The sequence below is a fragment of the Oncorhynchus mykiss genome, chromosome 16 (assembly GCF_013265735.2).
Source record: "Oncorhynchus mykiss isolate Arlee chromosome 16, USDA_OmykA_1.1, whole genome shotgun sequence".
NCBI lineage: Eukaryota > Metazoa > Chordata > Actinopteri > Salmoniformes > Salmonidae > Oncorhynchus > Oncorhynchus mykiss.
Genome location: NC_048580.1, coordinates 18,778,535 through 18,793,741, shown reverse-complemented (window position 1 = coordinate 18,793,741; position 15,207 = coordinate 18,778,535). Strand labels below are relative to the sequence as shown.

At 42.1% G+C, this 15,207-nt stretch overlaps 1 protein-coding gene across 3 annotated transcripts in view; it reads right to left on the bottom strand.

The window, feature by feature from the left end:
* Window positions 1–15,207, bottom strand: part of ndel1a (nudE neurodevelopment protein 1-like 1a) — a 33,668-nt gene that overhangs the window by 5,825 nt on the left and 12,636 nt on the right. For all 3 annotated transcript variants that reach the window (XM_021565032.2, XM_021565033.2, XM_021565034.2), the window contains exons 2-6: window positions 10,725–10,825; window positions 3,691–3,844; window positions 1,209–1,357; window positions 471–607; window positions 79–255 (exon numbers count right to left, since the gene is read on the bottom strand). In XM_021565032.2, the coding sequence (XP_021420707.2) occupies window positions 79–255; window positions 471–607; window positions 1,209–1,357; window positions 3,691–3,844; window positions 10,725–10,819 (712 nt within the window). In that variant the 5' untranslated portion in view covers window positions 10,820–10,825. The remainder of the gene's footprint in view (window positions 1–78; window positions 256–470; window positions 608–1,208; window positions 1,358–3,690; window positions 3,845–10,724; window positions 10,826–15,207) is intronic.

Sequence of the window (15,207 nt, the reverse complement as noted above, 5' to 3'; positions counted from 1 at the left end):
AATACATACAGTAATCTGCACATAAAAAAAAAAAAGGTTAGGCAACATAGAGGTATTTGGGTCAGAGCAAAAGGGTACCTGTTGGGTTGGCGAAGGCGTTGTCCAGACTATTGGTGAGCGGCGTGGCTGGGAGAGACAGTGAGGCCTGGACAGAGGAATCCATCTTGTCGTTGTCCTCCTGGTTGGGCGAGGAAGGTGCTGACATCCTGGTCAAGTCCGTATTTCGCTCTCGGACGGCGAGCTCTTGTCGTAGGTCTGACAGACAAGCAGACAGACATAATATTTAACTCTAAAACAGACCATATTGAGACCAGACATTCAAATTGAGGATAATGCTGTTATAGTCTCTCCCAACAATAATTTGCAGCTGTAAGCAATGCTGTGAGAACATGGGTTCTATTAATTTCACAGAGAACAGCTCATTCTGTGAAGGCAGGCAGGGGTTTGAGTAAAAATGGATCAATAAGCACCTCTGGCCTCATCTTTTAATCTCTGTACTGAGACCAGGAGGGACTCTTTCTCATCAAGCTCGCTCTCCAGGAAGGCATTCCTCTCGATGGCCTGGTTCAGACGCTGCTCAAAATCCTCCAGGGACACAATTGTAGCCCTGCAGAAGGAAATAAAGGAGAATACATTTAATTTGTGTGACTTTCTTTTTATACAGTTTACTCTTTGTTAGTCAGCAACTCTACCAAAAATGTTAGGTGTGAGTCAGCTCATCATTTTTACTAGAAAATGAACGTTTAGTGACAAACAAATGTCCCGATTCCTCCAAGTAATCTACATCGATGTGTGACAGTGCTGACCTGAATCCAATGCAATTCAATTTACAGCAATCAGACCCAATTGGGCAAGTGTTTTAATTGGAATGGATATTTGCCATCTGTCTGATCACTCCCAATGAAGAGCACAGTGGGCAATTAACTAGGAAACACACAACAAGCACCTCATCCTCCATCATTGATCAGCACCTCTCTGCATGGGGTTAATGTATAGGTTTGTTTTCTGAAAATTGGTCAGAGGATGACTACCTTTGCTTATATTGTTAGATTAGTACTACTGTTAGATATTGCCCTTTTCCTCCAAAATGAACATAACCCTGAAGAACACAGTAAATATCAAATTATGACTCCTACAGTTCGTCTTCTAATGCTGTATCCAGTATGTGTCTGTTAGATACTGTGTAGTGGTCTGGTCTCTTTGCAGACCTCTTGGCTCTTTCCAGGTCGTCGTTGGACTGCTCCAGCTCCCGGACGTATTTGTGGAGCTGCTCCTTGATGCCCCGGGTCTGACCCAGGTCACCCTCCAGCATGTTGATCTGCTTGTAGCTTTGGGCATACTGCTGCTCCAGTTTCTCCTGCAAGAGGGATGGAGAGATTAGGAGAGAGAAGAGAAAAGAAAGAGGGATACCTAGTCAGTTGTACAACTGAATGCATTCAATTGAAATGTCTCTTCCGCATTCAACCCAACCCCTCTCTGGGAACCGCCGAGTTAACCTACATTCTGTCATCTATTTTTCAGAGCACTCCGATGTGCTCCAGCGTTCTCAGGCTATGGGATGATGTAACCCATGTCTCCTCCATCTCTCTGGTGACCAGCTCAATAGATGGGACTGGGTCTGCATGCCTGACCTATATCTTCTGGATACATCACGTCTGAATCAATGAACCTCTAACCTCAACCAGACAAGCCCTGCTTTGTCCTGACATGCCGTTTTATATGAACTACATGTGCATACTACACTGACTACATCAAAACACATTCTAGCCTATGTCAAGTAAATAGTATGTCATAACAAGGCGTTAAACAAGGTGTCACAGACAGTCTAAATGTAGCGCATACTGCACAACATGAATGCATCTCTAAGATTCTTTACTCTGGCGTCAGAATGAGAACTAGTTGCTGTGGTATTTTCAATAAACAAAGGCATGAAAGCAAGAAACATTTTTTAACTGCCTGGAATAACCCCCATACAGTCGGATAAAAGCAGAACAGATGACATTCTTAACACGTTCGTATCTCACCATCACCGGTGCCGTGATTCACTGACTCGCACGGCAGGAGTCGTAATGTGAACATGGACGCAGAGCCACGCTCATCCTAGAGCTAATTATGGAGCGCGAATTAACATGCTGATGCATTATGTATGAGAATTAGGGATTGGCAATTGAAATGATTTCACTATTCGAATAGCATGACATTTTTTCAGATACTCCCCCAAAATTGACTTGACCAATCAGAATGATGAAAATGCACAAACGGCAGAGATAAACACAGGGTATCTGCAGGTTCCATGAAGTTGAATTGCTAATATTCTTCTCCAGAAATGAGCCCATGTTTGCAAAAAGTTGTATTTTTAGGGCTGGCTCTTTCACCAACCAACATGACTCATAATTTCAGGCTGGTGTGCTAATTTAGCAATGATTATTCTGCTGTAGCCTAACAGATGTAGTAGCATAGTTAAAGCAGTTAGGCTATAGATGGCTAAAGCAAGGGCTTTCCCATCTGCATTTGTTTAGGCTACCCCAATAGGCTAATTCATAAGCTAGATCACAAAATTCTAAGTGTTCAGAATGTTGGCTTCCATAATGATACCACTGTGCCTTAAAGTCAAATATACATCAGCACTGTTACTGTATAAAACACGTGGTCACCTCTCCATCTGGAGAGCTGGGTGTGCAGGCTTTTGATCCAGCACAACCGAGTCCGCTTAACAAGGTCCCTTTGAGCAGTTGATTTGTAGAATCTGGCGAGTGGGGCTGGAACAAAAGTCTACACACCTAGTAGCTCCCCTGATGTGCTACAACATTAGCCTACAACCAAAAAGTCTAATAAAATAATTCCCTCATTAAGTGAATAAGATATCAAATCGCTATACTTTGCAGCAAGGTAGTTAAGCAGGAGGGCTCTAGACTGACTTTTTCAAGTGCCAAGACATGAGTCATCTAACATGTTCAGGAAAAAAATGTCTATTTCATCTAACATGTTTAGGGAATGCATGATGGATATTTTGATGTGCAACATGTCATAATAGGATCCAGAATAATCAGATTTTTTATTTTTTTTATTTGCCAGCATGCTTTTTGTGCATATTAGTCCAGGCAATGTGCTACATAATTTACCAACTGAGGAAGTGGGAACTCAATACACATTAGCCACATTGCTAACTCTAAATATGATACTGTTGATAGGCTGTTTCCCGTAGTAGTGATCAGAGCAAAAATGGGAAAGAGTTCCTTGTCTGTCTGACTGATATGAAAGAGATTTCTCATTTAGATTACACATCAGACTAAGAAACCCCTACTTTACTGTTGTCCATGCCTGATTTTCCTTAATATCATCTACGCTGGGATACTCACAGATACATGCTATAACAACTTGCCTCGTCTCTGAACAGCACTAAAGGACAAGCCATGATGATGCAAACTTCAAATGGTCATCAATAATTTATTATGTCAAGGATATGGAGTTTTTCATAAGTTGTCAAAAGAAGAGCAGCATACTTTTTCAGCACGAACGCTAAAGGCGCCTTGTAAAAATGTTCTTACCAACTCATGGTTGTAATATTCAAATTCACAGGGAACTCAAATCACAAATTCACAGGGTTTCAGATTTGTAAATGTCACATTCCAAGCACAGAAAAAAATGAATTCAGTCCTTTAAGTGCATTCATTGTGTTCATCTTGGTACCTTGAGTGAGTCCACCTCGTTCTTGAGCCTGCTGTTCTCAGAGTGCAGGTCTCTCATGCGGTGCTCAGCCTGCCCCAGCTGGGTTTCCAGCTCTGCCTCCAGCTCTCTGCTGCCCTCCTGAAACTCCAGCAGCTCCTCCTGAGCCTCCTGGCAACTGACAGGGCAGACACCACCGGAGAGGACATGGTTAGTAAACCATTACACCATTGTTATTTTACAGTCCATTGGTATTTACTTAGAAATTAGAAGGACCCACGAGTGTATCTAAGAGTTATAAATAAAAAGCACACAATTGTGTTGCAGCGTAATGTGATGAATGGTATATTATCCTTGATCTTCTTTATTCATCTAAAAACATACAAAACCCTCATTGCGTCGGTGCTTAAACATACACAAATGTATTAAGGCAATTTAAAACGGTGGAAATTGAAAGTGCAGATCAGTTTACACTGCTTAACAAAACCCACACAGGAGTTGTACTGTTACACTGCTTTAAAAAAGTGCAATATAAAGAAATCGCTCTGCCATTTCCAAAAATTAGAATAGTTCACCTAATTTCAGTTTGTGACAAAACAAGCAGTCAATCCATCTAAAACGTTGTTGTTGGAACATTGCTGCAGGGACTTTCTTCCAATCAGCCACATGAGCATTATTGAGGTTGGGCACTGATGTTGGGCAATAAGGCCTGGCTCGCAGTCGGCATTCCAATTCATACCAAAGGTGTTTGACGGGATTAAAGTCAGGGCTCTGTGCAGGCCAGTCAAGTTCTTCCACACGGAACTCAACAAACCATTTCAGTATGGGCCTTGCTTTGTGCACAGGGGCATTGTCATACGGAAACAGGAGAGGGCCTTCCCCAAACTGTTGCCACAAAGTTGGAAAAACAGAATTGTCTAGACTGTCATTGTATGCTGTAGCGTTAAGATTTCCCTTCACTGGAAATAAGGGGCCTAGCCCAAACCATCAAAACAACAACCCCAGACCATTATTCCTCCACTACCAAACTTTACAGTTGGCGCTATGTATTGGGGCAGGTAGTGTTCTCCTGGCATGTGCCAAACTCTAGAACTAGAACTGCCAGATGGTGAAGTGTGATTAATCACTCCAGAGAACGCGTTTGACCTGCTCCAGAGTCCAATGGCGGAAACCTTTACACCACTCCAGTCGACGCTTGGCATTGCGCATGGTGATCTTAGGCTTGTGTGTGGTTGCTCGGCCATGGAAACTTAATAGCGAGTGTCGCAACCGAGGACAGACGATTTGTACACGCTTCAAATCACCCGGTGATGCATTGGGCAGACCACACCACCCTCTGGAGAGCCCTGCAGTTGCGGGCGGTGCAGTTGCCGTGCCAGACGGTGATACAGCCCAACAAGATGCTCTCAATTGTGCATCTGTAAAGGTTTGTGAGGGTTTTAGGGGCCAAGACAAATTTCTTCAGCCTCCTGAGTTTGCACCTTCTTCACACTGTGTGTGTGTGGACCAGTTCAGATCGTCAGTGAATCTTTCCACTTTCTCCACTGCAGTGCCGTCGATGTGGATAGGGGTGTGCTCCCTCTGCTGTGTCCTGAAGTCCACGATCAGCTCCTTTGTTTTGTTGACATTGAGTGAGAGGTTATTTTCCTGGCACCACTCTCTCAGGGCCCTCACCTCCTCCCTGTAGGTTGTCTCGTCATTGTTGGTAATCAGAGCCTACTTCTGTTGTGTCGTCTGCAAACTTGATGATTGAGTTGGAGTCGTGCATGGCCACGCAGTCATGGCTGAGCAGGAGGGGGCTGAGCAAGCACCCTTGTGGGGCCCCTGTGTTGAGGATCAGAAAAGTAGAGGTGTTGTTTCCTACCTTCACCACCTGGGGGCCGCCCGTCAGGAAGTCCAGGACCCAGTTGCACAGGTCAGGGTTCAGACCCAGGGCCCAGAGCCTAATGATGAGCATGGAGGGTACTATGGTGTTAAATGCTGAGCTATAGTCAATGAACAGCATTCTTACATTAGGTATTCCTCTTGTCCAGATGGGATAGGGCTGTGTGCAGTGCGATGGCAACTGCATCGTCTGTGAATCTATTGGGGCGGTAAGCAAATTGAAGTGGGTCTTGGGTGGCCGATAAGGTGGAGGTGATATGATCCTTGACTAGTCTCTCAAAGCACTTCATGATGACAGAAGTGAGTGCTACAGGGCGATAGTCATTTAGTTTAGTTACCTTTGCTTTCTTGGGTACAGGAACAATGGTGACCATCTTGAAGCATGTGGGGATAGCACACTGGGATAGGGAGAGATTGAATATGTCCGTAACCACTCCAGCCAGCTGGTCTGCGCATGCTCTGCCGCCACGGCTAGGGATGCCGTCTGGGCCGGCAGCCTTGCGAGGGTTAACACGCTTAGATGTCTTACTCACGTCGGCCACGGAGAGCCCACAGTCCTTGGTAGAGGACCGCGTCAGGGGCAATGTGTTATCCTCAAAGTGGGCAAAGAAGGTGTTTAGCTTGCCAGGAAACAAGACGCCGGTGCCCGCGAAGTGGCTGGTTTCCCTTTGTAGTCCGTGATTTTCTGTAGACCCTGACACATACGTCTCGTGTCTGAGCCATTGAATTGCGACTCCACTTTGTCTCTCTACTGACATTTTGCCTGTTTGATTGCCTTACGGAGGGAATAACTACACTGTTTGTATTCAGCCATATTTCCAGTTACCTTGCCATGGTTAAATGCGGTGGTTCGCACTTTCAGTTTTGCGCAAATACTGCAATCTATCCACGGTTTCTGGTTTTGGTAGGTTAATAGTCACAGTGGGTACAACATCTCCTATACACTTCCTGATGAACTCAGTCACCGTATCCGTGTATTCGTCAATGTTATTCTCAGAGGCTACCCGGAACATATCCCAATCCTCGTGATCAAAACAATCTTGAAGCATGGATTCCGATTGGTCAGAACAGAGTTAAATAGACCTTAAACAGGAAGTACCTGTGTTGAGTAGACTTGAGCTGGAACAGATTTCCAAAAACGATTGACAATTCTACCAATCTTGTTACAACGACAAAATGAAACATGTTTACAATTTTTTTTATTTTCACAGTTTTATTTAATACGGTTAATCACAGGGATTAGTGGTTTGGATTATCCCTAAACCCAATGGTTCAACCCAGAAGTCTAACTCAAACACAATGTTTAAAAAGGGTTAGCAGTCCAAAACAGTGTTATGGTGGGACTCGTTTCGGTTAACAAAGCCCACACAGGATTTGTACAGTTACACTGCTTAACAAAGCCCACACATGATTTATGCCTGACTGTTGTTTGTTTCTTTCTGTGATTTCATATTTGTTTTATGTATTCATGTGTGAGCTGTGCCATGATATTCCTCTTGTAGGACAATAAACGTGATTCTGATTCAGTTACACTGAACTCACTTGACCCAGCTAATCAAAGAACCCTTTGACTTCCCCTCATTGTTTGATAACACATCTCGTCACTAGTCCACCCTGGCCTCTCCATACGGAAACAGACTGTCTGTTGCTCAGAGCACCAGTAGATATCCTATAAATAACCAGGAGGTTGGGTTGTTTACAGTGAGTATGTGACCAGGGCAGAGCATGTTTTGTGTAGCTCAAACCATTCAGACGTTTCTGTAAAAAGACCCGGCCCCTTACGGGATCAGCCCTTGTCTCACAAACCCCACTCTAGCTCAGCTCCCGTTAATTAAAAACGTGCCGGCGTTACGGTTGGACTTGTTGGGCTAACAAAGCTCACACAGGATTTGTACTGTTACACAGCTTAACAGTGTTTCGGGGGGGTGAGTGTGGTTATATAAGTATGTATCTGGCGCCCGCTACAGCCATAGATATACACACAGCTGCTCTAAAAATGTCAGTGTCCGGGGGCCATCGGAATGGCATGCTACAGGCATGTGACAGGCGGGACAGGGTGGAAGGGGAGCCTGGAGCCAGGAAAGCCATCAAACAGAACTCACTGTCCTTCTATGGTGTGTCCTGTGTTGTGACCCTGGGGGCAGTGGTGTTTTTGAAGGGGAAAGCCCACTTCCGCCATATGTGGTTTATTCCAAACGCAGCAGCACCCTCGTGGCCTTTAAACAGCTTAAGGCAGATGTCCCTATCGAATATCCTTGAGCTGCCAGGGAACACAACCATCCTCCTCACTTTACTACCCAAAATGTTTTTGCAACAGTTTTGGGGGAATCCTCAAGCAAGAGCATCTATTGTTGATACTAAGGAATAATATTGTACAACTGCTTCACTACCAAATTCATGACAAATTCATCGGAAACACATTTAAATCGAGCAATACAAAGGGAAGTGGATTTGAGGTGATGTATCCTGAATAGGTACGCAAAGGTACACACTGGCTATTATTCTCTTGAGCTCTGCCTCCAAACAAGATCACATTTGGTTGGTCTGGACCAGACCAAATCTGAACCAATCATAGACGTCTATGTTTCACAAGTTAGGACATCACATCACAGTACAGCCCAGTAGAGCAGAGTACAGTACAGCAGATATTTTCAGTACAGTACACTGTACTCTACTCTAGTGTGCTCTACTGTACTGAAGTATACAGTACTCTACTTTTCTTTACTGTTCTGTACTCTACCTGGGGTTGCATTAGAGTTCAGAAATCAGCATTTTCAAAGCACAGACCTTTACCTGCCTTTTATATTGAAAGTCAGTGTTTTTCTGCTTGAATAGAGTGATTAGGGGCGTGCAACTATAGTTTCCGTCACAGAAAATACATTAGTGCAACACATTCAGCAGAAATGGCTTCATTTTCATCAGATGACAACAAAAGTGCAACACTATTTGGCTACAGCCACACAAGTAAATGATCTTACAATGAAAAACCAAGTTTATTTTTGGTAAAACAATGCATGGCCATCATATTTCTAATGTTTACCATAGAAAGAATGTAGCCAGCTACATTTCCTAATGCTTTGCATGAAGTTAATCTTGCATTTTATCAGAGAAAAGTAGGGTAGGCTACACCGAGAAAAGTACCAGAGACAAGTAGCTACACATCAGTCAGAGCACTGTCTGCTGATAGAATGCCTGTTTGTGAATTCTCATCCGAATGGAAAAGTGCAACTGAAGCACAAAATTAGTCTGATGCCGAGAAGATATTATAATAAGAAGCATTTTAAAATCAGCGTTCACAAAACACAGCAAGATAATTCTCATACATTTTTGCTTTTTTTCCAGTGAGAAATTGATAATTCTGCATTAACGTGACACCTGACTATACTGTACTGTTTTATTCTGTGCTCTACTGTACTGTTTTATACTGTGCTCTACTGTACTGTTTTATACTGTGCTCTACTGTACTGTCCAAACTTGTGTAACATAAACATCTATGACTGGTTCAGATTTGGTCTGGCCAGGGCAGACAGACCAAATTTGAACTACTTTTCAACCTCAATGGACGTTCGGTGCCGGTCAATGCTCAATGGGTAAATGGAATGAGGGTAGGTGGTAGGTGTCAGTAAGATCCAGAAGAAGTGACATTAAGAGAGAAGAGCAGAGGAAGAGCGAGAGAGATCGAGAGAAGCAGGGGGAGAGAGAAAAGGAGAGGGAGAGAGAGAAAAGCAGAGGGAGAATGAGAGGTTGTCCAGACTGTTTTCACTCTTGCTTTGACCACCAGATGACAGAACAAGAAAGAAAACAGTTATGAGTTGAACATAACAGTATGCCACTGGAAGGGAGGAAAGTAGCAGGTGACCCGACTGTGGTTTGTGACTACGATTTCCCCTTGTAGCCAATTAAATTCAGATTATAACATTAAAACTCGTAATTATCACTTTATAATTCATAAACAAACTTGATATCAGTAAAAACACTAACTAATTGGTAGGTCTACCTTTACTTGTTACTTCTGTGAAAATATCTTAAAGATATCTTAAAGATGTAATTCTGTTTCCAAAAACCCACAAGGCAATGTTTCTTAAACTTACAGAAGGTAAATAATTTCTTCAAAACTTAATATAAGTGTTGATATTAGTTGGGAGGGGTCTTTACTTCAACATTACTGTGCTTTCTAATACCTTTTTAAGGCTTTTTCTGATAGATGTAGTCTAAGACAATGTGTTGTTGTTTTCTTTATCTTGGCCAGGCCGCCCACAGTTATAAATGAGAACTTGTTCTCAACTAGCCTACCTGGATAAATAAAGGTGAAATAAAAAATAAAAAGACCCCCTTTTCCATCTGTTTGAACAAAAATCAAAGCCTTTGCTTATTCCTAATTTGTAGGATGGGAAAATGGTTGAAAAATATATATGCCTTAATAAATAAAATAAAAACAGACTTTTAGCTTTCATTTTACACCCAACGTGGCATGCTCCTATAAACTTCACATGTTGGTGCTCATGGGTCCTTTAACATGGAAATTCCCCTTAAAATACTGGTTGTAGTTTCCCCTAGTGCTGGGTGTGTCTGTGGTCCACTGCGATCTTATCAGCAGTCTTATTTCAAACAGCAGTAGGCCTATGTTGTGTGATGAGGATGTTCATTGAGAGAAATAGACGAGAGATAATTCCATTACAGAGAGCAGAGTGACGTCTGCTGCTCACTGCCAGTCTCTCACAGATGAGAAAAGATAACAAATCTAACACCGCTATTATGTAATCCCATTCAGTAGACTATATTAGAATAGAGAGACATACTAGGGCTTCTGTTTTTAATGTGAAACCAGATCTGTGCCTTTGGAAGTATACAGGAGCATTGAAGGTCTTACATAAAGGACTTTCACAGGTGAAACTGGATCTATCATTCATTACAGCTCTTTAAAATGACAGCATGATGAAAGCCATTTGAGGTCCACGTAACAAGTCTGGCTGGGGAATTTCCTTTCAGAAGTATTCATGATTTTAAAGTACAGGTACAGGTAGTGTTACTCTGATTCCCACACACACAGTGAAACTACAGGATTCAAAAATCATACTGTAACACCTCAGAGTTCCTTGTGTGAGTTCAAGTAAAAGTTACGCCTGATTATGACCATAGTGTAACACAAAGGGCATAATTTGTGCATATCTTACTTTTTCTTGTACTTGAGGGAAAGAGCCTTCCAGAAGTTAATCTCCTCGTCTTTCGAGGAGAATTTTGGAATCATATCAGTGTCCATGGTATACATGTAGATCTGAAAAATCAACAGAAACAAGTTCTATTACACAATTGCACATGGTAAAACAAACAATCATATGTATCAGTATCACTGTTGGGTCACAAAAGTTGAGTGGAAATAAACAACCACCATAGCAAATATGATACAGCGGGGCAAAAAAAGATGAGAGAGGCCTGTAATTTTCATCATAGGTACACTTCAACTATGACAGACAAAATGAGAAAAATAATCCAGAAAATCACTTTGTAGGATTTTTAATGAATTTATTTGCAAATTATGGTGGAAAATAAGTATTTGGTCACCTACAAACAAGCAAGATTTCTGGCTCTCACAGACCTGTAACTTCTTCTTTAAGAGGCTCCTCTGTCCTCCACTCGTTACCTTTATTAATGGCACCTGTTTGAACTTGTTATCAGTATAAAAGACACCTGTACACAACCTCAAACAGTCACACTCCAAACTCCACTATGGCCAAGACCAAAGAGCTGTCAAAGGACACCAGAAACAAAATTGTAGACCTGCACCAGGCTGGGAAGACTGAATCTGCAATAGGTAAGCAGCTTGGTTTGAAGAAATCAACTGTGGGAGCAATTATTAGGAAATGGAAGACATACAAGACCACTGATAATCTCCCTCGATCTGGGGTTCCACGCAAGATCAAAATGATCACAAGAACGGTGAGCAAAAATCCCCAAAAACCCACGGGGGGACCTAGTGAATGACCTGCAGAGAGCTGGGACCAAAGTAACAAAGCCTACCATCAGTAACACACTACGCCGCCAGGGACTCAAATCCTGCAGTGCCAGACGTGTCCCCCTGCTTAAGCCAGTACATGTCCAGGCCCATCTGAAGTTTGCTAGAGAGCATTTGGATGATCCAGAAGAAGATTGGGAGAATGTCATATGGTCAGATGAAACCAAAATATAACTTTTTGGTAAAAACTAAACTCGCCGTGTTTGGAGGACAAAGAATGCTGAGTTGCATCCAAAGAACACCATACCTACTGTGAAGCATGGGGGTGGAAACATCATGCTTTGGGGCTGTTTTTCTGCAAAGGGACCAGGACGACTGATCCGTGTAAAGGAAAGAATGAATGGGGCCATGTATCGTGAGATTTTGAGTGAAAACCTCCTTCCATCAGCAAGGGCATTGAAGATGAAACGTGGCTGGGTCTTTCAGCATGACAATGATCCCAAACACACCGCCCGGGCAACGAAGGAGTGGCTTCGTAAGAAGCATTTCAAGGTCCTGGAGTGGCCTAGCCAGTCTCCAGATCTCAACCCCATAGAAAATCTTTGGAGGAGGTTGAAAGTCCGTGTTGCCCAGCAACAGCCCCAAAACGTCACTGCTCTAGAGGAGATCAGCATGGAGGAATGGGCCAAAATACCAGCAACAGTGTGTGAAAACCTTGTGAAGACTTACAGAAAACATTTGTCATTGCTAACAAAGGGTATATAACAAAGTAATGAGATAAACTTTTGTTATTGACCAAATACTTATTTTCCACCATAATTTGCAAATAAATTCATTAAAAATCCTGTTCTGTCCTTTTCAATCAATACAATTACAGCATCCTCTCAAGCTTTCTCTGTACAGTTGTAGTCGAGTGCCATAGTGTGTTTATGCGTAATGGTTGAGTGCCCTCTCTTCTGTATCGAGTTACAAGACACATAACTGACTGGAATGATGACCAACTCCGCAATTCAACAAGTCCAGTAATAATTTATTATGCACTGTGTGCCAAAACCTCTTCTGAAGAGAGGTTGGTGTACAAAACCGAAAGACGCAAAAACGAAACTTAAGAACGGGAAGCTTAGAAATAGAGCACATAACATATTTACCGCCTCTTCTTGCTTTCAATGAGAATGACAGATCATTAACTCACGTGTGTGTGAATTTGGTCATTTTCCTCCAGCACAGAAGGAAGGGATTTAACAACAACGTAGATTTGAGTTTCCTGGAATTAGCCTAGACTTCGTGACATGATTTAAAAAAAGAGATGTGTTATATCATTGACATCTGCTATGTCAACTGCTGTTGCACTAATAAGTCCAAGATAACTCTCGCCATTCAATGTAAAAAATAAGCATAAAAGCCAATGAGTACATTTGAGCATGTTCAATGATGACTAGCTTAATGTTCTGCAGGACCATGGCGAACAATTCATTATTGCAAGTTACTTGGAGTGTTATTCTTACTATGTAGAAGAGTCCACAGCTACTGCTCCATAAAGGAAATATATGCAGTGAATAGTGATGATAAAAGTGAAATAGGTGGCGGTATAAAATGAGACACTCATTTTCCTGGGGTAAAAGTATGACTAGAAGTCCCATTCATCACAGTTACTCCATAATTAGAGATAAGGGAATGGAGGTGAGGCTCTGCATATTAAACCAGCCCGGAGCCCTGAGCCAAGGCCATGGGGAGAGGGGCAGACTGCTGTATAACAGACTGTTACTATATTGCTTCCAATCAAATGTCAGCGCTATGGGTTGATACAGGCCTAACGACTCAAGGAGTAGGTTTATGTGGGCGCTGTAGAATAATCTGATAAAAGGCTGCAAGTGAATATCAATATAAATTATTTGAATAAATAAGCGTTTTTGGTGGGTGCTTATATTGGTCCCATATCCCAACCTTCCCTGAGACACCATCACAGAGTGAGGTCACGGCCAGGGTCGGCCATTATCAAAAGCAACCCTGGAGCAATTTGGTTTGAGTGCCTTGTTCAAGGGCACATTGACAGATTTTTTTTCACCTTGTCAGCTCTGGGATTCAAACTAGCAACCTTTTGGTTACTGGCCCAACGCTCTAACTGCTAGGCTACCTGCCACCTTTGATATCAGTTGCCTAGGATACAAGAGCCTAGCACCTAGATCACACTGACACCAGAAGTACATTCATTTCCAATGTTACACTGTGTTTGTCTCGCAGCATTCAGTTGCAGAGGCAGTTGCAGTACGTTCTGTGTGGTGCATACGTTGGATTTATTGAACGTATATGTAAAACTGTTTGAATATACAAATTTGACAGAAATGGTAGCAGAAGGTGAATGTTGAACTTTTGTTGTACACATATCCAGATGATGCTGCATACCATTTTGCGCAATGACGCTACATCGGTGTGATCGAGGCGTAACTGTACTGTAGTAGGTCAAATGAACATGTGGAATCTAGATTGGGATTTTAAATAGATTCTACTCACTTTCAATTCTGCAATGAATGTGGGGTTTTGATGAATGTAAACAATGGTCAACACAGGAAGTAGCCTAGGTACAGTGTCTTCAGAAAGTATTCCTACCCCTTACAGCCTGAATTCAAAATGTATTACATATATTTTTTTTCCCTCACCCATCTACACACAATACATAATGACAAAGTACATTTTTTAAAAACATTTTGCTAATAAAATCCAGAAATATCAAATTTACATAAGCATTCATGCCCCTGATTCAACCCTTTGTAGAAAGACCTTTGGCAGCGATTACAGCGGTGAGTTTTTCTGGGTAAGTCTCAAAGAGCTTTGCGCACCGGGATTGTACAACATTTGCCCAATATTATTTTCAATACTCTTTAAGCTCTATCAAATTGGTTGTTGATCATTGCAAGACAACCATTTTCAGGTCTTGCCATAGATGTTTAAGTAGATCTAAGTCAAAACTAACTCGCCCACTCAGGAACATTCACCGTCTTCAAATCTACTCTAGTGTAGAGTTGGCCTTGTGTTTTTAAGTTATTGTCCTCCTGAAAGGGGAGTTCAGACAATCAGGTTTTCCTCTAGGATTTTGCCTGTGCTTAGCTCCATTCCATTTATTTAACTCTTGAAAAACTCCCTAGTCCTTAACGATTACAAGCACACCCATAACATGATGCAGCCACCACTATGCTTAAAAACATGGAGCTGTACTCCGTAATGTGTTGTATTGAATTTGCCCCAAACATAACACTTTCAGGACAAAAAGTGAATTGCTATGCCACGTTTTTTTTCCCCTCCAAAGTGCCCTTTGCGATGCATTGGAGAACCACCCTTGTCTTTGTGGTTGAATCTGTGTTTGAAATTGTATGTGTTGGGTACAGAGATGAGGTAGTTATGTTAAACACTATTATTGCACAAGAGTAAGTCCATGCAACTTATTATGTGACTTGTTAAGCACATTTTTACTCCTGAACTTACTTAGGCTTGCCATAGGGAAGAGGTTGAATACATATTGACTCAAGACATTTCCTTTCTATTTTTATTAATTAGTAAAAAAAACTTTAACTAAATTCCACTTTGACATTATGGGGTAAATGTGTGTAGGCTGGCCAGTGACAAAAAATATCTAGTTAATGAATTTGAAATTCAGGCTGAAAAAGTCAGGGGGTGTCAATACTAGAGGTCGACCGATTATGATTTTT